Source organism: Coloeus monedula, assembly GCF_965178545.1.
Source record: "Coloeus monedula genome assembly, chromosome: 7".
NCBI lineage: Eukaryota > Metazoa > Chordata > Aves > Passeriformes > Corvidae > Coloeus > Coloeus monedula.
The window spans coordinates 24,223,592-24,244,921 of record NC_138787.1 but is presented as its reverse complement, the minus strand read 5'-3'; the positions used below and the strand labels follow the sequence as shown (position 1 = coordinate 24,244,921).

The 21,330-nt window shown below is 40.8% G+C and overlaps 2 protein-coding genes across 2 annotated transcripts in view; one reads left to right on the top strand and one right to left on the bottom strand.

Moving 5' to 3' along the window:
* The window catches only part of LOC309575262 (unconventional myosin-X-like), a gene marked incomplete at its 5' end in the record, with an annotated part of 87,961 nt that extends 80,381 nt beyond the window's left edge, over positions 1 to 7,580 (top strand). The window contains 7 exons of the mRNA XM_082285593.1: positions 649 to 946; positions 2,183 to 2,390; positions 3,137 to 3,273; positions 3,437 to 3,560; positions 5,048 to 5,497; positions 6,237 to 6,428; positions 6,986 to 7,580. Coding sequence (XP_082141719.1) covers positions 649 to 946; positions 2,183 to 2,390; positions 3,137 to 3,273; positions 3,437 to 3,560; positions 5,048 to 5,497; positions 6,237 to 6,428; positions 6,986 to 7,099 — 1,523 coding nt within the window. The 3' untranslated portion in view covers positions 7,100 to 7,580. The remainder of the gene's footprint in view (positions 1 to 648; positions 947 to 2,182; positions 2,391 to 3,136; positions 3,274 to 3,436; positions 3,561 to 5,047; positions 5,498 to 6,236; positions 6,429 to 6,985) is intronic.
* An 8,058-nt stretch (positions 7,581 to 15,638) lies between these two features.
* The window catches only part of LY75 (lymphocyte antigen 75), a 43,117-nt gene continuing 37,425 nt past the window's right edge, over positions 15,639 to 21,330 (bottom strand). Inside the window, exons 30-35 of the mRNA XM_082284951.1 lie at positions 21,039 to 21,259; positions 19,768 to 19,942; positions 19,103 to 19,270; positions 17,787 to 17,909; positions 17,161 to 17,328; positions 15,639 to 16,166 (exon numbers count right to left, since the gene is read on the bottom strand). Of these exons, the coding sequence (XP_082141077.1) occupies positions 15,982 to 16,166; positions 17,161 to 17,328; positions 17,787 to 17,909; positions 19,103 to 19,270; positions 19,768 to 19,942; positions 21,039 to 21,259 (1,040 nt within the window). The 3' untranslated portion in view covers positions 15,639 to 15,981. The remainder of the gene's footprint in view (positions 16,167 to 17,160; positions 17,329 to 17,786; positions 17,910 to 19,102; positions 19,271 to 19,767; positions 19,943 to 21,038; positions 21,260 to 21,330) is intronic.

The following is a 21,330-nucleotide window of genomic DNA, read 5'->3' as shown; positions in this document are numbered from 1 at the left end:
ACAGTTAATACATGGCCACTGGGGAAGCAATTGCTGTACAGGAGATTCAGAAGGACCTAAAGCCCCAGAGATGGGCAAAGGAGAATGCAAGCCTGCATCTGAATGGTATCACACGTCTGAGCAGTTCAAAAAGCAGACATTTAGGTGCTCAAAAAACTGAAGTTTTGGTCTAAGCATTTAAAATCTAAACAATAGCTATAAGTTGCATTTGTGTTACAGCAGTTTGCATAAGTTCTGTGTTGGCTCAGGGGTCAAAGCTAATACAGGCACAACACAGAATTTTGGAATTACACAGGTCAGGCTTGAGTGGCTGCATTCAGGTACCTCAGTTGCAGACGCTGAAGCCTGAACTAGATTTCAGTGCTCATTTCCATTAAAACATGACTCTGCTTTTCTGCACAGTATATGCAGAAATGGATTGGCAGTGGTGCCAAATCAGATGTTAGCAAATACTAATTAAAACTGCACTTGAGCATTTTGAGAGGAAGCATTAATAAACTTCAACTGTAAGTTTAAGTTCAGGATATGAGCTAATGCTCAGGTTGCTGTTCTTCTGTGACAGATTAGTATAGTTAATTGTAGTGCTGCTGGGCCAGTAGAAAATGAGGGAGATGCTCATCTCTTGTCACCTTTGTGATTGTTCCCCAGTGCAACAAGAGAAGGGTTACAGCAGCTTACAGGATGAAGCAGTGAAGATCTTTAACTCCCTTCAGGAAATCGAGACAGTGTCTGACCCCATACCCATTATCCAAGGCATCCTGCAGACCTGCCATGATTTAAAGCCCCTTCGTGATGAGGTGTACTGTCAGCTCATCAAGCAAACCAACCACATGCCACATCCCAACAGTGCTGGGAACCTGCACCACTGGCAGCTGATGACATGTATGAGCTGCACTTTCCTGCCCAGCAGAGGGATCCTGCGCTACCTCAAGTTCCACCTCCGAAGGTAAATGTCCCTTCCATTTGCAGCCTGTTTCCGTTTACTCTGCTGATCTTTGCTGCCTGTTGTAGTTACCTGTCTCACCCTCTTGCTGTGCAAACATCTTCCTGTGGTGTTCCAGCCTCCTACCATTGCACAGTTCTTGCCACCAGCTGTTCTGTGTATTCAGACTCCCCCCCTTGTCACCTGTCTGTTGTGCCAGAAGGATGTGGAATGTGAGCTACCCAAACAGAATACCATGAGGCTGTGTTGCAGTGGGTTTACAGCTGATGACTTGCTGCTTACTAATGTCCACATAAACATTATCACCCTGCAGGAAAGGTGAGGGACTGTACTTTCATACTCATGGAAATACATACTACCTTGCAGCTGGCACAGGCAAAAAGCATACTATGGAGTAGGAGAGACACTGTAAATCCAATTTATAATTTTTCAAGGTTTGTTGAATTAAGCACGTAATGCTTGCAATTTTTATTTTTAATCTGTTTTAACCTCCCATTTTCGTGAATTAAATCAGTTACATTTCTTCCCAAGTCATCTTCAGCATCTAATGCAGCTTTACAAAGCAATATGCTCTGGGGCTGAGCTGCAGCCATGTAGCCTTGCTCCATTCTTAATGATGAAAAAGGTCAATAAAATCTATTTGATTTCTTCCAGGCTAGGAAAGAGTGAGATGAGATTTTGTCAATACACCAAATATCTACATCCAGGGCCTGGGTCTAAGAGATGCTGAAGAATACTCTGTGTAGCCATTTCATTGTTTTATCACTGGAGTTGCAGATAATGTTATACTTACACCTGCTGGCCTTGGAGGGAAGAAAACCATGTACAGGCATCTGCTTTCTATCTTCTTAATTCTCAAACGTACTGTACAACTGGCTAAAACACAGCCAGTAAATTAAAAAAAAAAAGCAAAACCATTAAGAATAAATGAAAAAAGTTCACATTTGGTTTCATAGTTTTTATTCTCAGTTTTGTAAATTCAGCTAGTCAATCCTGCTATCTTCAGCTGTCACTGAACTCCTGAAAATTTGAACTGCTTATTTCATGCATTGCTGAGAAATGGCACTGAAGTTACTTTGAAATGACTAGTATGTGTGGTTTAGGAAATGAGCTTGGTTTTTGTGTGGTTGCACTTGACATCAGCCTCTCTACCAAACTCTTTACTTGCAGTAGTCTAATTTTTAGGGTAATGTATTGTTTACTGTGTAATGGGGTTTTTTTGCTTCTCTTTACAAATAGGGTAAAAGACCTCTTTCCAGACTCAGAAATAGACAGGTATGCACAGTTCATAAGCGATTCCTTGAAGAGAACAAAGACAAGGGAGTTTGTGCCCTCCCAGGAGGAAATACAGGCTCTCCTCACCCGTGAGGAAATGACCACGACAGTGTATTGCCATGGTGGTGGCTCCTGCAAAATAACCATCAACTCCCACACCAGCGCCGGGGAGGTAATGCATGAGTAGCATTAACCAGATGTGAGCACGTCTGTGTCTGGAGAGTGGATCTGTTGAAGGGACACCCTTTCCCCCTTCATTTCCAATTTTTTTTTTTTTTTTTTTAAATTACAGCTTTTTTTGCTATGTGTTTGGGGAAAGTTCAGCATATTCTACAAGGCTAGTGCCCAGGTTGTAGAATATCACCTGACTGACAACCGTGCTGCAAAATCTAAACACTTCTGGTGTTCTGCCCTTTGTCTGAGGACTTGCTAAACAGAGTTTTCTGGACAAGTGGACAAGGAGAGAGTCCAGTTCATAATGGAATCCTTCTGAGAGGGATAACTTAATCATTAGCAGGTCACAAGCAGAATTACAGGTTGCAGTACTCATGTCTGTGAAAACATTAGTGCTAAACAGAAGAAAAAGTGGAATTGTTACTAGAGGAACTGAGACTGTCATCATGACATCTGAATACAGTATGTGCCTATATCTTGTGCAGAATTCTAATTCCCCTGTCCTTGAAAGGGTCATGAAGATTGAGAAGATTCAGAGAAGAAAAGTGGGGACGATCAAATATAAGTAATGACTTCATTGCAGGGAATGATCTTTTAGGGTTAGAGTTGTTTAATCTGAAAACATGGTAATAAAGGGAGAAATGTGATGGAGATGTATGAAATGATAGGTATCCTGAAGAGGTACTGATTCTTTATTGTGAAAGGAGGAGTGATGCCTACTGTGTGATGTGTCTGATTTTGCAGGTGGTTGAAAAGCTGATCCGAGGGTTGGCAATGGAGGACAGCCGGAACATGTTTGCACTCTTTGAACATAATCAGCAGGTTGACCGTGCTGTGGAGAGTCGGGTGATTGTGGCTGATATCCTGGCCAAGTTTGAGAGGTAAAAGAATGTTTCATAAAACCTTTAATTCCTAGTTGGATGTAACACTGGATTTCAGAACCCAGGATTACCTTCAGATTGTAGTTGCCCTGTGGACATTACGGTACCATTGTATTTCTCCTTACTGTTTTTTTCCCTTCTCACTTTCTTTTCTATCTTACAGACTTGCTGGCTCTGAAGAAGAAGAGGAGGAAGGACAGTGGCAACTGTATTTTAAGCTATACTGCTTCTTGGATATTGAGAATGTTCCCAAAGATGGGGTGGAATTTGCCTTCATGTTTGAGCAGGTAAGCTAACTCTGGGAGAATGATTCTGTTTCCATGGTGGCAAAAGCACAGAAGAGGATACAGAAAACTGGTTTACCTTTCATTGGAAGTGGGAATGCTGGTTGTAACAGAAGAATTTGGTGTGTTGGATTTTTGCCTGTAATCTACTAAGCAGATGACCATTCTAGGGAAGATGAGTATTAGAACAAAAGCAAGAAAAACTAACAAAGGCTTAAAAAAATGGAAGATTAATGATAATTAACTTTTTTAAAACTTGGTCTTTAATTTTAGAAGGCAGAGAAATTTGGGTAATGATTCAAGAGAATCACTAGAAGTAGCTGCTTGCAGAACATAAATGTAAAGAAAACTGGAAAATCTATCTCTCTGGAAATCAGCTTGCAAGAACAGCACATCACTGGGGTGTTACCAGAACTAGCTATGAAACCTATCTTTTGGGCAATTTCTTTTGATTAACAGAGAGGCACTAGAAGAGTACTGCAGACAAAGGAAATGACAATGTAGTTGTCAACAATATTTTTCTGCTGAGTAGTCTTATTTTTTTAAGTCATTGTACTCCATAGTACAATGCTGCTGGCTAGATCAGAGATCACACTTGTATGAGAGAGCCTTGCAGCTGGCATGCACCCCAGCTGTGTGATTTGTCCCATCTGTATTACTTCTAATGAACACTGACCTCACCTCAGAAAATCATAGCTGTAGAAAATTACTGAATCTCTGTTAATGGCAGAGTCACGAAGACTAAAACTCACTGATAGTCAAACAGATGGCATCTACACCACTCAGACCATGGGTCCTTTCTTGAAATGAACATCAAGTATTGTTAGCTAGAGAATGTCTAGAAAACAGTCAGGAATGACATCGTGGTGCTCTGTGGAACCTCATTTGTACCAAACTCCCTGTTGACAAGGCTTTCAGTCTACGCAGCTGTAACTGGCAAAGAGAAGTAACAGTAGGAGGGTTGGTGTTACCCAGGCATTAGATGGATGTGCAAAACACCCCGTTAATAGATTTCACAGGACACAGGCAAAGAGAAGCAAGACAATTGGTGGAGACATCAGGTGAAGGAGGAAGAGGTGGGAGGTGCTTTTGTGTAATGAAACTGAGGTTGAGAGTCTTGAATTTATTATGTATAACTCTGGTATAAGCTTCACACAGGAGCTGTAGCTGGTACAGCACAAAACCAAATTGGCTCAATTCTGGTCTCTGCCATCTGTTCCAGACCTAAAAGGTCTTCATTGTAGGACTTTCTGTACAGGATAGGAGCCCCTCAAAGATCTCTGTCCTGTTCAGGCTTGCAGAAAGGGGTGTTCCCTCCATATCAACCAGTTGCAGACTTCAGCATATTTTTTACAATGTCTGCTCTGACCTCCTGAATTATGTCCATCCTGCTGGGATCAGCAGATGTCACAGCAATGTGTAAGTGGACCCAGATGTGAATAAAGTGTGCTTTTGCTTTCTAATGAGTTTGGGGGACTTTTTGTTTGTAGGCTCACGAAAGCCTTATAGATGGTCATTTTCCTGGGCCAGAGGACACTCTGCAGCGTCTGGCAGCTCTGCGACTGCAGTATCTTCATGGAGATTATTCCAAAATAAGCTGGACCCTTGATGGAATCTACCCAGTTAACAGACTGAAATCCAAAATACTGCACTCAACAAAGAGCAGCAGCAGTACCAGCCACACTCTGGAGAGGAGACGGACCAGCTTCCTTGAAGGGACATTGAAGCGTGGCTTCAAGACGGGGTCTGTAAAGAAGCAGAAGGTAGAAGAGGAGCAGATGATGGAGATGTGGGTGAAAGAAGAGCTTTCAGCTGCTCGGGCAAGCATAGCACAGAAATGGACCAAGCTGCAGGGGCTCTCTCAGCATCAGGCCATGGTGAAATACATGTCCATCGTAAAGGAGTGGCCAGGTTATGGGTCAACCCTCTTTGATGTTGAGGTGAGCAATTAATAAACTCCTGTAACCACAGCTGAGGAGTATTTTGGATATCAGTCTGGAGAACAGATAGAGCTGTGTGTAACACATTGCTCAGCAGCAGAAGGGAAATTTGGGAACTGGATGCATTTTGCCTTAGTAATCTCAGGGAAAGCCTGCAGTACCCACAATACCCAAGAGTTACTACACAGGGAGCACATAGCAGGCAAGGTGGGGGCATCCTGGTACTTAAGAAAGTGGTGGATAGTGAAAGCAAAAGGAAAACAAAGCTCTGTTATTCTTGCCCACAAGAGGTGCAGCCCTGTTCTGCAGCAGTACAACAGAAACTGTGCAGACTGGGGCATGCACAGCACTGTGCTCAGCCTGCTAGAATTGGAGTCCACAGTTCAGTTCTGTCAGTTCTGTTGCTGCCTAGGTGGATCACCATGGGAAGTTGTGTGCACCCACTATATTATCTGTAAAATAAGAAGTGGAATATTGACTTGCTACATCACTTTAAAATCTGATGAGATCTGTTAGCTATTACAATTATTTATTACTCAACTAGTATTTGACTCACAGCTGTGTCACTTCTGAGTCTTTGCAGCAGAAGTGCCTCCAGTATACCTTCTGCAGGTACCCTGGTTTGTGTATTGAATTGAAATGTCCTACAAGAGCTAGAAACAGAGGGCTTTTCCTTAAATGGAAAATTATTTGATCCTCCACTGCATTTTTGCAAAAGGACATGTTTCTTTTTCTGCAGTGCAAGGAGGGTGGATTCCCCAATGATCTCTGGCTTGGCGTCAGCACAGAGAATGTGTCTGTGTACAAACGAGGGGATCCTAAACCACTAGAAACTTTCCAGTATGAACACATTGTTTTCTTTGGAGCACCACAGCCCAACACCTTCAAAATTACAGTGGATGAGAGAGAAATGTTCTTTGAAACCTCCCAGGTACGTGAAAACACACAGCCACTTCAATTAAGCTTCAAGGAACAGACAGGTTTCTATGCAAGAACTCTTGACTAATGGACTACATGGCCAAGGGAAAAGATGAAGGGAGCTTAAGTCCAAAGGGCAGGGTACCTCTTCTTGAATACAGGGATGAACAAAAAAAATAGGCTGGATAGAAAGTGAAGGAGGTTGAATGATGTTCCAGTGCATCAAGAATTCCCGGTTTTGGGCACTCTTCAGTTTGGCTAGTTTTTTTCATTCCTTTCCAGTAGATGAATGGGGAGTTTCACAAACCTTAAAAAAAACAAACAAGATTTATTGACCCTGAAGTTGCTTTTCTTTGAGCTAAAAATATTTTTAAGTGTTGCTACAACCAAGCACAAACTTGTCAAGCCTTTCCCTTCTTACTGTCACGTTCACATTTAGTATCACCATGCAAAATTTATTGTGTCGTGACTGTGGGCAAGGGGAATCTTTTTCAGCAAAATGTCCTGTATGCCTCAGCACACTGAGGTTTTTCAGAGTGCTTATGCTGTGTTACTGTGTTCTCTCCCCAGGTGGGCGAAATAATAAAGATCATGAAAGCATACATCAACATGATTGTGAAGAAACGCTGCAGTGTCAAATCAGCCACCAGTGTGGACAGTCATGCAAGCATCTGGACTAGGTGATGTGGATGAACTGGCACTAGTTTAGTCATGGGTATTTGCAACTTGCCAGCACAAGTGTAGCAAAGATGTTTTTTAAGAATTCACGTGACTACTGTATTTAAACCTGAAGTGACATCTACAGTACCATAGGATTTGCACCTCTGCCCAAAGACATTAAACAGTAACAACTGTTGTTAAGTACTAATGACCCAAAACCTGTGTTCCCCTTGCTTGTTTGATGAACAATGTACCTTAAAGAAGCAAAGTCAGAAGCATCCTCCTCTTCTCGTGTGCTCTCTGCTGCTTTCAGTATCACCTGTCATACTGGCAGAAAAATTTACAAGAATCATTTCTGCAGAACAGGAGACAGACTTAAGCTTCCTTAAGAATTTTGAACATGCAGACATCTGGGATCATGTGATCACAGCACGGTCTGCTAAAATAGTATTTGTTTTATTTATTTTGCAAACAAATCTAAAATATAAATCACTGTGGGTTTGGTTTTTTTTTTCTTCAGAATATGCTAACCATCTGATCTGGTCTTAAAAGGAAAAAGCCTTTGTATAATTGAAGCCACATGGTCCAACAGAGAGGTCAAACCCTATATGAGAGAGCATGAAACAAAGAAACAAGTAAAAACACCCAATGTGGTTGTTTACCTTCCAATAAAAGTTCACAGGTACACGACTGTAAAAAGTGGCACTTTCAGTTAAACTACTAAGTACTCCAGTCTAGGAGGAAATTTCTGGAAATAGCTCCGCTGAAATAGACCATAAGATGCCATTCTGGGCACATTACAAACAGCATCTGTTGCCTAAAAAATAATGACTGCTGTTCCCCTGTACAGCCCAGGAGGGGAGATTGTTTTAGTAGCATTTCCAGAAGAGCTGCTCTTCACAAACTCTAGGTATGAGATGGAGGGTGGAGATATATGGTGAGCAGTTTGCTTGCGTCAAGATCCTTCTTTCTTTAGGGGAGATTTTAGGATGACTGGGGTCCCTGAACTTTAAAGTGAACTGTTTCCTACTGAGTGAATAGGTGCCTAGATAAATTGTTGTGGGCAAGATTTTTACTTCCTCTCTACTACAGGAAGCAGATGCCAAATCCTTCATCTCCCCCAACTTTTAACAAGAACTGCTCACATCACTGGCTCCCCAGGTCCCCATCCAGTCTCCTCTAGGTCCTTAGTCCTCAGCAGAACTTGAAAACAATGCTATTTTGCCAAAAGAACTGCTTCTTGGAGGTTTTTATAGCTACCTGCAATTTGAAGAAGCAGAATTTTTTTCTTCTCCATGAAAGACAACAGCCATCTTCAGTCTCTTCAGAAAGTTGATTTCATTGTTTAAAATATTCAGTATCAGCCCCATCATAAATCAGTTGCAGTAGCAAACAAGAAACCTAGTGTTGAGCCATTTTCTCTGACTCTTGTCTAGTCTTGGGATCCCAGAATGCAAAGGACCGTTCTGTTTCTTACTGAAACTGCAGAGCTGTATGTAATACAGGCCTTGTTCCACATTTAAAATTGGCTGTCTCCATTTCTGAAGTAGCAGCAGCTAAGGCCTGTTAGCTATGAAACAGAAATTGCATAGAACAGTAGGAGTCAGTATGCAACAGGTTCCATTCCAATTCATCATCAAATTGTGCCGTATCACTGATACTGTGTTGCAGAACACTAGTTTTGAGGGTGGCAGTACAAGAAGAAACACTGTACATAACCCCTGCTCCTCTCTCGTTTCCACTACACTGCAGCATGTGCAAACACCCTGTGCACTTGCTACACGATCAGCCTAAGAGGGTGGTCAGTGCTGTGCATCATCCCTTCAGCTGGAGTTTTGCCTTAAATAGCGTCACTGATGGATCCTACAAACACCCCCTTGTCATGAGGAATAAAGAGATGACCAGGTCACAGGTGAGAGAGAACAAGAATGCAGAGGCAACCTGAGAAGCAACACTTTGTATACACTGCATACACTGGCTCGATCTCTAATGTATCAGACTAGGCTTGATTAGCCCTGTCCTAACTCTGCACTAGCTCTATGTTCTGCCTCTTGGGTTGCTGCAGGCAGCTTGAACCCACTTGAAACATAACTCACACTACTGTTTGTTGTAATTTTGCTCATTTCTATTACAGAATTCCTTCTTCTGTCTTTTTTTAATTTGTAACTGGCTTTACAAGATGAAAGTTTAATAAATTATTGGATTGCACAGGCTGTATTCACTTACAGGCATTGTGTGCCCATGTTAAGGTGTTTGCTTGGAGCTTAACACTCAGAACTTGTAAGCAAAAAAAGTAGGCGTCATTGGCATGAGGATACAACAGCCCTTCCTCCCAGAAGCAAATTTTGGGGTGAATAGAAAATAGTTTTTTGCTCAGTGGGAGATGTCCCACAGGTTCTGAGACGGCTGTTGTCAAAGCGGAGCAAGGAATTAATCATCTCCCAAGGCCCAATCTGTGGGATCAACTCCGTACCTTCTCTTCTGCACCTCCAAAGTCATTAATAACAGAAAATCACTTCAGGCTTAAATAAGGTGCCAATCTGCACTTCCCATACAAGTGCATGGCTTGGCCATGGTGCTCACCTAAGAGCTTGTGTCACTGAAGTGGTAAATTGGGACTGGGAACAGCTGAGCTGTCAGCAACACAGACAGACCACCCCTCTAGCAGACAGAAGTTCCCTCAATCCATACACAGGTATGGAATCCAAGCAGTGATGCATCCTCCCCATCATTATGCTCCCCCATATCCCTTGGTCAAATGCTCTGAGAGTCTCAGGACCCTGGAGATTGGTCTATGCAATATAGCCTCCAACTATTTACAGATTATTTTTTCTCCATCTTTATCTCCTTGCATGGACTTTCCAGGTCTTTATTCAAGGCTGCAACTGCCTCTGATTGCTGCAAGCTAGCCAGTCTCCTTTCTGTGCAGCTGCTGAATTTCAAACTGCGCTTGTTTCATTAATACATCTCTATCAAGACAACAATGGACTGCTGCAGGTCCACCACAACTACACCACCACACACAACTGATTTATTGAGTGGTAGCCATGAGCAACCACCCAAAGTGGTGGTGAACTAAAAGCCTTCTCTGACTCCCTTTTTATATCTGATCATGCTGTCCATGTGACATGCAGTCTCTCTGGGACCCCACCCAGGTATTTCTGTAACGGTTAATTCAAATTTGAATGCTCTAATATTTATTTTATATGAACTAGTTTCATGACAATTTATAATCAGCACCTATACCATAAACACAAAACAGTTTATACACAAAGACACTGCCTCAGGTAGGTTGTATCACAAGGTCATGTATCTAGTTGTTATTGACTGTAAACTTGAAACATTTATTTATAGCTTGTTTTAAAACATACAGCCTCTCCCCATGTAGGCTGTGTGTTCTATCATTACCCTGTGCATTTGCTTCAAAGTAACATGCTCCCCCTTGGGCCTTTATTAATTCCAGCCCCCACGGTAAAATACAAACTCCTAAATCAGTGGGATGCAAATTTGCTAGGCTCTTTTCTAGTTTTTGTACCAGAGATTCCTAATGCACAATTGGATATACACCTTGGCCTCATTCCACTGTCAACACGGGGGTGAAGGCCGGGAGCAGGATTGCCAGTGACAGTCACTTACCCCATGTGCCAGTTCAGCGCTGCTCCAGCGTGGCTGTGACACCCAGCTGGGAGGAATCCACCACACGGAGCACCCAGACTCTGCACCCGTATTTAGGTCTGAACACAACCCAGAGCAAACACATTCAGGTGCCTGATTCCTGGTTCCTGCCATTTGCTACCCAGCACTGGCTTGGGCAGCCCAGCAAGCTACAGAAAAGAGCTCTGGTGTTCCAGAGCCCAGCTCCACCTCCTGCCCATGATGCACCCAGGAACACGTCTGGGGCCCCTCACAGCCCTCAGGCACTGGCCCCAGGCCTTCCCCAGAATGCTGTGAGGTCTCAGGATTACCAATACAAACATGTTCTTCCTGTAAAAGCAAATACTTACAAATCCTGAGTGACTATCATAGTGACAGCCGGAGAAGATAAACTCATTTGGCTCTATACTGGGTTAGACACTGGGCATAGTCTTTGCGGGGCCACTAATGAGGCACACATGTTAATAGGAGCAACTTACCTATCTTCTACCCTTTCTCCTGTTGCAGTGTGAGGCTGAAGGCAACTCAGCTGCTTCTTTGTGTCTTGTTACCATGTGCCCATGGGCACAGCAGTATTTAAAACAGGAGCAATCTCCTCCCAGCTCCCCTGCAACAGCTGAATCTTGGTAAGTCACTCTCTTTGAGAAAAGCAATCCAGCAGAAGGCTCGTGATAAAGTACTCAGAAATGGTTCTGCAAGATGAGACTGGTGTGGGATACTGAATCTGTGTGGTAGGAGATACCCTGGTTGAAGAAGGTGTAGAGGGAGTCCCCTGGTGCTGGAAGTGGGAAGAAGTGGCTGTTGTCCACAGCAAACTCCCGATTGTTGTGTTGTGAGTACTTGGGCCAGGGTCAAGAAAGCTGCTCGCTCCCTGGCTGCTCTCTGCTTTCCTGCTTGCAGAGGAGGGCAACACATCCACCCTACCCAGGTTGTGACGTCCTGTTGCTACAGGCTGTTCTAGCTGTCCACAGTGGCTGTTGCAGCCCTTTCCCTGCAGCCCATGGCAGTGTTGTGGAGCTACTGGCACTGCTCAGCCCACATGTTTCAGCCCTGCAGCTGCTGCTCCATAGAGAAAGCGGTGCTTTCTGCTCTCCTCTCCTGGCAGCTTGCGCTGGTGTAAGGCTGGCTGGTTGGATCTTGTGTCTGTGGTGGTGTGTTCTCCATTTGGTGGCTTAACAATCAGTGCTGCAAAGCAGGTATGAGAGAGAAGAGGGACAAAGAACAACAGTGTCCGCAGGAGACAACAAAAGATGGAATTTCCGAAACCCAGTCTTTTTCCTCAAAGCAGCTCACAATGCAAGCCCTGGGCAAATGTGACTTCTCACTATCCACGCACATCTATAATTCACGCTCATTTAACACAAGATGCTCTTTAAATACCCAGATCATGTTTATGAAAAAAGACATTTCAATGAAAGTTCAGTTGCTAATAGTGACGACATTAAATCATGCATATTTGTAAAACCATCTCAACCCACTACTTTGTTAAATCTAACAAGCCTTATATGCAAATTCAAATTAAACTTACAAAGTGTAAGCACCATGGTTTTGTACAATTATCTGCTCTGTATAATCTCCTAAAGGGGAACATGACACATAACATTTGAAAAGGGAAGTTTTATAGAAAGCAGGACCAGTACTCTTCCTACCTGTACGAGTGTCCCAAGACAGAGCATGCAGAAGATGATCTCTATTCTCATTTGTTCTAGCAAAAAATGCGTAAGAGGCCAGCATAATGCAGGAAGCACATTTTGAAATAATGATTTTGTATTGCTGAAATTCCACTTTTTTAAAAGTCACCTTGAAGTAATTGACTCTATGCTGAAAAGTAGTAAAACAAACAAAAGAACTGTTGTACTGTTTGTAATTACAGTCCCTTCTGCATTGGCAAAGAGAAATCCATAAGGACTTACAGTCTGTGTTGCAGTACTGTGTCATCACAATAAAAACCTCATCTGGTATCCTCCCCTACCCCCTCAAATCTGTTAAAAATCTTAGTTACTGACAGATACTATGATAGAGAGTACAGGAGTTTTCAGTGTGCAAATACCATTGCTGTAGTTTAGCCATAAAGAATATACCCAAGATAATAGTCTTTTATAAGGGCATTTATGCTATGTACCATTTGCAAGTTAGTTTGCTATTAACAGAATATTCCCTCTCTACTACTTTGTCAGCTCTCATTGTAAAACTCCAGAACTAAATGGGAAAGGCCCATTAGAGCAACAACTGAATTTTACTCTCCAGTAACTAATCTGTTTTTCCTAAGCTTAGTTCTTTAATATTGCTCATAGGTGTTGCTTTAAAACTGTGCAGTGTCTGTTCAACTTGGTCAATACGAACTTTATGTACTTCTTGACAACAGAATGAATTTGACTACTTTTAGAAACCTGGGTGTTATATATCCCACTGTGCTCCATACACACAGCAACAGCAGATGCATGAAGGGCCCAAACAGTAGTTCTGACTTGTAGCAACTAAAATTGTCATGTTTGGTCTTCATTTATTTGCAGCCACACCAAAAAAGTATCACTGGCAGGCCATGCAATTTACTTTCTCCTTCCAAAAATGTTTACATGTATAACGTATGTCCAAAGCAACAAGCAAATGGCGCATTTGGTTTAAGGGAAAAATGCTGAGAAGTACAACAAAAGCATCAAGCCCAAAGGGTGCTCATCCATAAAGACCTGTTGATTTCTATGTCAATTAAGTTATTGATGAAGAAACACTGTTAAAATAAAATTGCTGGCTGGTGTAGTGGCAGATGTGGATTAACCTTTCCACGACACAGAGTCTCCAAGGGCCAGGCAAAACTCAGGAAGAGGAACTGAAGTTTTTGCCAAGAGCTACCAAAGCTGGCAGATAGTCTGTGCTCTGGGATGAAGGAGTTTTAGGATGCCTTCTCAACTCCATTGCTCTGGGACCTGCAAAAGCATTTCTCTGCTGCCATTTCCCTCTGCATCATATTCAGTTTTAAGATTAATGCTTTGAAGCAGACAACCTTGTTAGTCATCTTGGACAATAGGATGTTTCTCCCAGCAAGCCATTACTGGAGCTAAAAATAACACTGCCCTGTGACCAGCAGTCAGAGATTTTGGATAGCTGGCACTCAGAGTTCAGACATCACTTAAAATGAATACATCTCATGCTTTAATTGCAAGTGTTACTTGGCTGGAAATAGTTTAACTCTGCCTATATTTTAAGAGGTGTTATGTAGGGAGCCTTTATACACTGCCTTAATTTGGGCCTCGAGGTGCTAATGAACTACACCCTAATTAGAACAAAAAGGCACAGAGGAATGTTCCCTGACTGTGTAAGCCTGAAGCAGCTTGATAAAAGCCAGGTATAACTAAGTTTTCAACTGCAAAAAGAAAGTTAACAGCACTCTTTTTAAATACACCAGAGATACGTGTTACCTCTAAAGTTTTCTGACTGTAGTAACACACACTTACTGGCTTTAATTCTGATCACAGCCCCTGTGTTATGTGCTTTTTAACTCAGTGATTAATGAGCCATACCTTAACTCTGATAACTGTTTCCATGGAAATAAAACCAGTGTAAGCTTTATTTATTTAACTTTATTTTTTCAATAACAATACTGCCAAATAATCTTCCTGTGTATTTCAAATGAAGTGGGTTATTCAACCTGCACTAAGGCCATTGTGCTTATGCAAAAAAGAATTACCAGTGATCAGACAACTTGGGTGTGATGAAACAAACATGAGAAATGGGGCCTGAAAAAATTATTTACATCATTTGTAAGAATAAAATATACAATTTTTAATAAAGAGCATACATCCTTTTGTGCTGAATTAGGATTTTACTACGAATTGCCGCTTTCCATTTCAGATTCACACCTAAAAATGCTCAAAGTATAAACATCTATAAAACTATAAATCTCAAAATGTGGGAACTCGTAAATATTTTCCCCCACTTATTACTGCAGTTAGAAAAAGACAATAACCAACATTTTTTTAGTCCATTAAGTTAGAAGTCATTTGGCAAAGCACTTAGGCATATAAGCTAAACCAGAAGACATCAGGAACCAGACTTTGCAACGTTTCAAACACTTCTCATACCAGGGTAAGTTAAAGAATGAGTATTATTTTCATCATAACTGCATTTTCTACAAGTTACCTCAGGAAAGCAAATGTTCACAATTGTGCCCAAAGTACCAAACAAACAACAAAAGTGCTTACTTCTTTGATCAGCAAGCTACCACAATGGCTCCTTTACCGTGCCCCTTCAGGCTGCTCTTTTAACAGACTCAAAGTGGTATCTACAAGGAGTTCTCTAATTCTCAACACAACTGATAAACACTTGCTTATCAAAATAGTGCAAACAGGAACAAAGAAAAGTGCCATCAACGTAAGTAAACTGCAGGAAAAGAAGGCAGTTGAACATTGTGACCTTGCTCTGCTGCTTCAGAGAAATCAGTAGTACTCTTCTCAGCACATCCGGCCACTGTATTCCTATTTACCACCTCCTGCCACCACCACATGCAGAATGGATTTGGTCTTTGGCATATCCTCCTTCATAAAAGTAAATGCACCTGCTCTTTGTACTGTGCGTTTAAAAAAGTCAAAAGACTTTTTCAAAACATTAATTGATCAAATCATTGAGTAATTAATATATACAACTCCATCTTCCCTTTCTCCCTTTATAGCTTTCTTTGGAGTGCATAGGAAAGGCTACAGTGACACATCACATACAAAAATCAAGTTTAAGTTTTATGCAAAATACTCAAGTATTTTTAGCATTTATGTACACAAGTTTGTTTACCATATATTCTCAGTCTTCCCTTAGACATATTCTCTATATCTTGTTTCTTGGACAGATGACATATTTCACCTATAAAATTAGAGATAGGTAACTATAAAATGAGGCATTTAATCCTAGTATAAATAAGTATTGGGAAAAGTATATTTTAAGTGTATTCATTAAAGTGATGTTGCATGAAGTACTGCTGGCATTAATTTGTTCCATCAAAAATTCCAGTAAAGAGATATAATACTATAAATTAAAAAATACAACAGATCTCTGAACACCTTGCATCTTAACAGGCTGAGGCCAAATGTAAAGAATTACCTTAAAATTTAATAAAAATTGCACTTGTATATAAACAAACTCATTTTAGCCCCAATTAATAACCTTGTTACTTTTCCAGAAAGAATTAATAACACATCGAGTAGCTCATTTCTTATGGCTTCACACAGTGAAGTTCATGCTTAAGTTGATCAGAAGAAAGTTTTTCAAAAGCTGTCTTTTGTGAACATATCATCAGTTTCATCATCATTCATCCCTCTTTGATAGCGTACGGAAGAGAAGGCACTCCAGTGAAGACGCTTCTTTTTGTAGAGGTACCATACCAGTCCAGCAATTAAAACCAAAATAATTAGCAGGGCAAATGCTATAGCCACACCGGTATGATTAGAACCTGAAACAGAACAAAAACCAAACAGTTATTATTTAAGAGTTTTGGCAAGAATATTTTGTCATAGGATTGATGCTTAGGTAGCCACACGCTAATACTGCACAGCTAGCTCAGGTCAAGGCAAAATGCTTCATATTAGTAGTCTTTGCTTCATCACATAGTAAGTTAGATGCTCATTCACAGGAATGCATTAGCTTATTTTTGATCATTCTGTTGTTAATTTACTAATATTCAGGTTGAAAGGAACCTCTGGAGTTCAAAAGAACCTACTTGTAAATGCTGCACTCATTTAGAGGTTCGTATACTTCATAAATTTTGTGAGATCTGGGCTCTTGGAATGGAAGGTAATTATACTCCCTTCAGACTGAAAAGATCTTGTTGAGGTCTTCCTTAGTGGCACAAAGTTTTATCTATTCCTGCATTTCCACTTCAGTGAAAATGTATACAAAATCAGAAAAGATTCCACTGCTTCTCAGGTAACTGCTTGCTTAAGGCTCAGGTAACTGCTTGCTTTCCTGTACAAAGCCAAGTATGAGGGAGTAAAGGCCTAAGTCTCTTTCTGGAGCTATGGGATGACATTTCCAGAAGCCTCCCCAAGACTGAAAACATATTCTGTAGTACCTGCTCACTCAGCATCTCTTACAAGCAGAACTCTTTCTGACTCCACCTACACAAACTCACCCATGACAGATACCATGTGGTAAGAAGCAATAGCAACTACTCTACACTCTCTTGTAAGTGGACATTTCAGTTCTCTTCCTTACCCAATGAGCAGACAGTGAGAGCCAGGAGAAGTAAATTCCTAGACCATTTGTCTCTGAATGCAATTTTATGGCTAAACAACAACAGAAGACTCTTGCTTAGGCAGAGGTACTTGATGGGTTCTTTTGTGAATTGCACTTCCATTATTTCAATACAGACTTTATCCAACAAACTAGAAATTCCTGAAAACAGTCTCTACAAAATTAAGTCTCTGCTAAAATAAATGTTTTCATACCTAAAGGAGCTTTACAAACCACTCTGCTTCGGCTATGTGCACAGTCAACTTTGGACCACTTGCCAGTTGTGGACAGGATAACACTACACTTTTCATTGGCTGCTGCAGTTTTATTCTCCCAGTTGACATAATTAACTGATGAACCATCCAGCCAGTTCAGGGACTGACCTGTTAAAAAAAAAAAAAAAACAGTCTAGATCACCAAACCATCCTGTAATGTTACACAATGTCATTCACAGTTTATTGATTTCTTCACATTGCTAAAAGGAAAAGGGCTGACTATCCATCCCATATATTAAAAGCAGTAGATACAAACACACAACTTTTAGCCACCCCTCTTTCTCTAGACCTTTAGCAATTGATGCACTTGCATCGAACATTAGGCAGCAATAACAGCAGTAGGAAAAATTAATTTCAGAGACTCCTGATTACCCTAAGTGTGCAACAGGAAGAGACTTAACTACAATGAAGTCCAAAGTGCTTTAAAATGTAAAATGAGGGATTCCAACCTGAAGTAGATGTTACTGTAGGCCACCAACACTACAGAACTGTTTTTATTTGAGGATTTATGCATTTATATTTACAATATGAAACATTCATGCTCATACATTGTTACTACCTCTTACCCTTAAAGCTCAGATCCAGGCCAAGCCATACGTTCTTGGTGATGAGATCATGTTCCTTTATGTGTGTGCTAACAAATGCATTTTCTTCAGCATCCACTATAGTCAGAAGGGTTGCTGAAGGATCTATGGGGCAGAGGAAACCAGTCAGAATTGCAACATACAAGGTTTTTCATGGTGCTGGTACACTTGAGTTTTCTGTGGGAACAATTACTATGGGAAAGGATTTGCTGCTCCAATAAGCTTTTGTAAAATTAGCTTAGAATAACCTTCAGAATAAAGACAAGATCCTCACATCCCCTAAAATACAGCATGTTTTACGAGATGGCTTCAGATCACTGGTTATTCTAGCAGGTTATACAAAATAAAATGGGAGTAAATTTACTGCAACTGCAGACTACATACATGGAAGATACTAAGAGATATGCCTGTTGAGAATTACTAGTATTGCCCACGTAATAGGTTTTCAAAAATAAAGAACAAAAGCTCAGCATTTTGCTGAATCAAGTTAATTTCTAAATCATTCCTCTCACTGTGCCTCAGGGTTTTATGTACAGCAATTAAGGAGTAAGAGGGAGGAAAGCGTATGCTAAAGAGGCATGCTTAAGAGTGTACCCATCCTCTGCAAAGCCAGATGCTTTCTCTTTCAACTACCAGACCAAGTTGGACTCAATAGAAAACTGCATCTAGGACTGGGTTATTTAGATCCTAAATAGTGAGTCCAATCACAAGATAATTCCATTAAAAAAAGTTACAACAGTCACTAACTTCTATGTTAGGGTGATCAAAACTTCTGTACATGAAACTGCTTAACATTGTTTCTGCAGCACAATTCCCCATGTAGCTCAGCAAAGAAGAGAGAAAATCCTTTAATTTGACATAAAATTAGGTTTTTTATGTGCTTTAATATCTGTAACATACAAGCTTTGAACCATTTGATAGGTTAGCAAGCTCCCTATTAGCAAGCAGCTACAGCAGATATAAGAAGGAAGCCCTGCCAACAGCAGTAACTTTGCATGCAGATAAAGTGTTTTCCTCCAAACTGTAAGCATTAAATTCCTCAATCTTCTACAACTGACTACCTGCACTTTATCTGCCAGTGCGTTAAACAATTTGTAGTGTGTTGCATTATTTTATTAAGAATTTTCATCAGATGTTCCAAGATAAAGCTTGGTATTGCCTTTCCTAAACTAAAGGAGCATAAAAATGGTAAAGTTGAAGTATGACCAGAGTTAAGTTTTTAGGTTGTTGGGTTTTATTTCTTCTTAAATAGGGGACTTATTTAATAAGTTGTTATGTGATGAAGAGTCCAAACCTACTCAGCTTCTGGCAGATTCTCTTAGCCTCTTCCACGTTATACACAGAAAAATTGTAGAATGCCATGTCAAAGGCATAACAGTGATCCCTGTACTGTTCCCACTGCAGGGAGCCACTGCTCTGAGGGCATCCAGAGGCTCTGCTCGCTTGCTTTGGCTCCAATTTTCTCTCTGCAAAGACAAAGAAATTGATGGTATTTCTGCTGCAGCAGTTTGCGCACAGTCTCTGGAATAACAGGACAGTAAGTATTAACAAGGCCTACTATCACTACCAACAACCACTATTCAATTATCTTACATTCCTTCTTACTGTGTCATGGATGAATTTATTTGAAAACAGGCATAAGACAAATCCCAAAGGCTTGGGAACCATTTTTTATTGGTTTTTTGTGGATTTTGACATTTGTTGTATATATACTTTGATTTAAAAAAGATACATACATGTGATATTCATATCACAGGTGATCAAGAAGTAACTGGATTTGATTTAGATTTTCACCACTGGAATGATGAGAATTTGTCTCCCTGAAGTATTAAAAAGTGTTTTATCATTCCTGATAGAAAACTCTTCTTAAAAAGGGAATCATGTGCAGTATTTCAACTTTCATTTCTATTTATAAATGCAACATGTAAAGACAACTTCACAAAACCTTAAAAGTAACACTTACTGTTTGGAGGACTATAGCAAATGGCACCTTCAGCAACATTTGTACACTTTGTACGGTTCCAAAATCCTTTAGTATCCAACAGAACACAGTTCTCAGTAGTATTTGAATTTTCTAATTCCCAGGGATAGTAGTCAAAGTCACTTCCGTCTGACCATTCAAAATTAGCTTTACTTCCCTGATTAAAGAAAAAAACCCACAACTTTTAAACCACATGACCGTGCTTTAAATCTCATCCATCATGAATTACATCATGCAGCAATATTTGTCCCTTGTAGAGTGATAAATTAAAGAGCAGGTGGTCTCATCTAAATTCACAGTAAATAAACGTACAACATAGTTTGCATTTTCTTAACATAGAAATTTCTATTATTTGTGGGAACTGATAAAGTACAGCATGTTCACAACGTGAACCTGCAACGTGCCTGTTTTATCCTGTGGGGAGCATTTTACTTAGTTCCACCCTGCTGTTTCATTTAAGCAATCTACCTTGCCTGCTATGAACATTAGTGGATACGTTGCAAACTGCTAAACTGTTGAGATAGCCTCAGTGAGTAGAACTGGGCAGCTCAGGGATGGTTTGCAGTGTGAGCTCCTACTTCAGATACATTCCTGGAAACCCCTGACAATGAGAAGTCAGTTGTGAAGGACCCATTCTGTCACAGCACAGGCAGAGGTAGCACATGTATGCATAGAAATGACACACCTCTGCAGAGGGGTATTCCTGCCAACTGTGACTTGGTCTGGCAATTAGTGAGGGGAGCAGGGTCAGGGGCCACAGGCTTTTGGCTCCACAGTAAAGCAGACAGAGAAGGAAGAAGAACTGCAGCTGCCTCTTGCTATTGTGTTTCCTGGGAGAATGGACACTTAACTTACTGAGAGCCAGTTCCTGAACTGCTCTGGAGAGCCAGTCCTGACCTCAACTAAGCAGGTTCCACACAGCCATGTCTGTCTCTATTTGCTAATGAAACCTCATTCTACAGAGGGCCATGAAGTCTGAAGCCTCTAGGGGCAGCACTGCAAATCACGCTTCCTTGTGCTGCAAGGAACGATGAGGGAACACTGTTATTTTAAACTGTTAGGTATTAGGAAGAAATACCTTAGTGTGCCTGCATTCACCAAAATTTAATACTAACACATTACACAGGGTTGAAAATATACTACAGAGAAAAGAGATTCTAAGGAACTGGAAGAAAAATCAGAAAATACTTCATATCTTGTCCAAAATATTATTTACAGATCTGTTACTAACATCCCCAACAGTGTATACTTACATCATGAATTGACAACCCAAGCCACAGAGGATAACCATCCTGTTTGACAACATCTTCTAGAAATAACTGTTCTGATTCACTGTGTACACTTGCTAAATCACTGTTATTTTGTTTGCATGATCTCAGTGCCTCATACCACGTTAATTTTTTCTGAAGGATCCTGTATGTTCTGTTTCCATGTGGAATAGTCTCAGGCAATGGAGGCTTGTGCTGTTGGTGTCCTATTTCAAAGAATAAGATGATAAATTGTGTGCATTTCTTTCACGTTACTAGGAAAACACAGAAAGCTTTG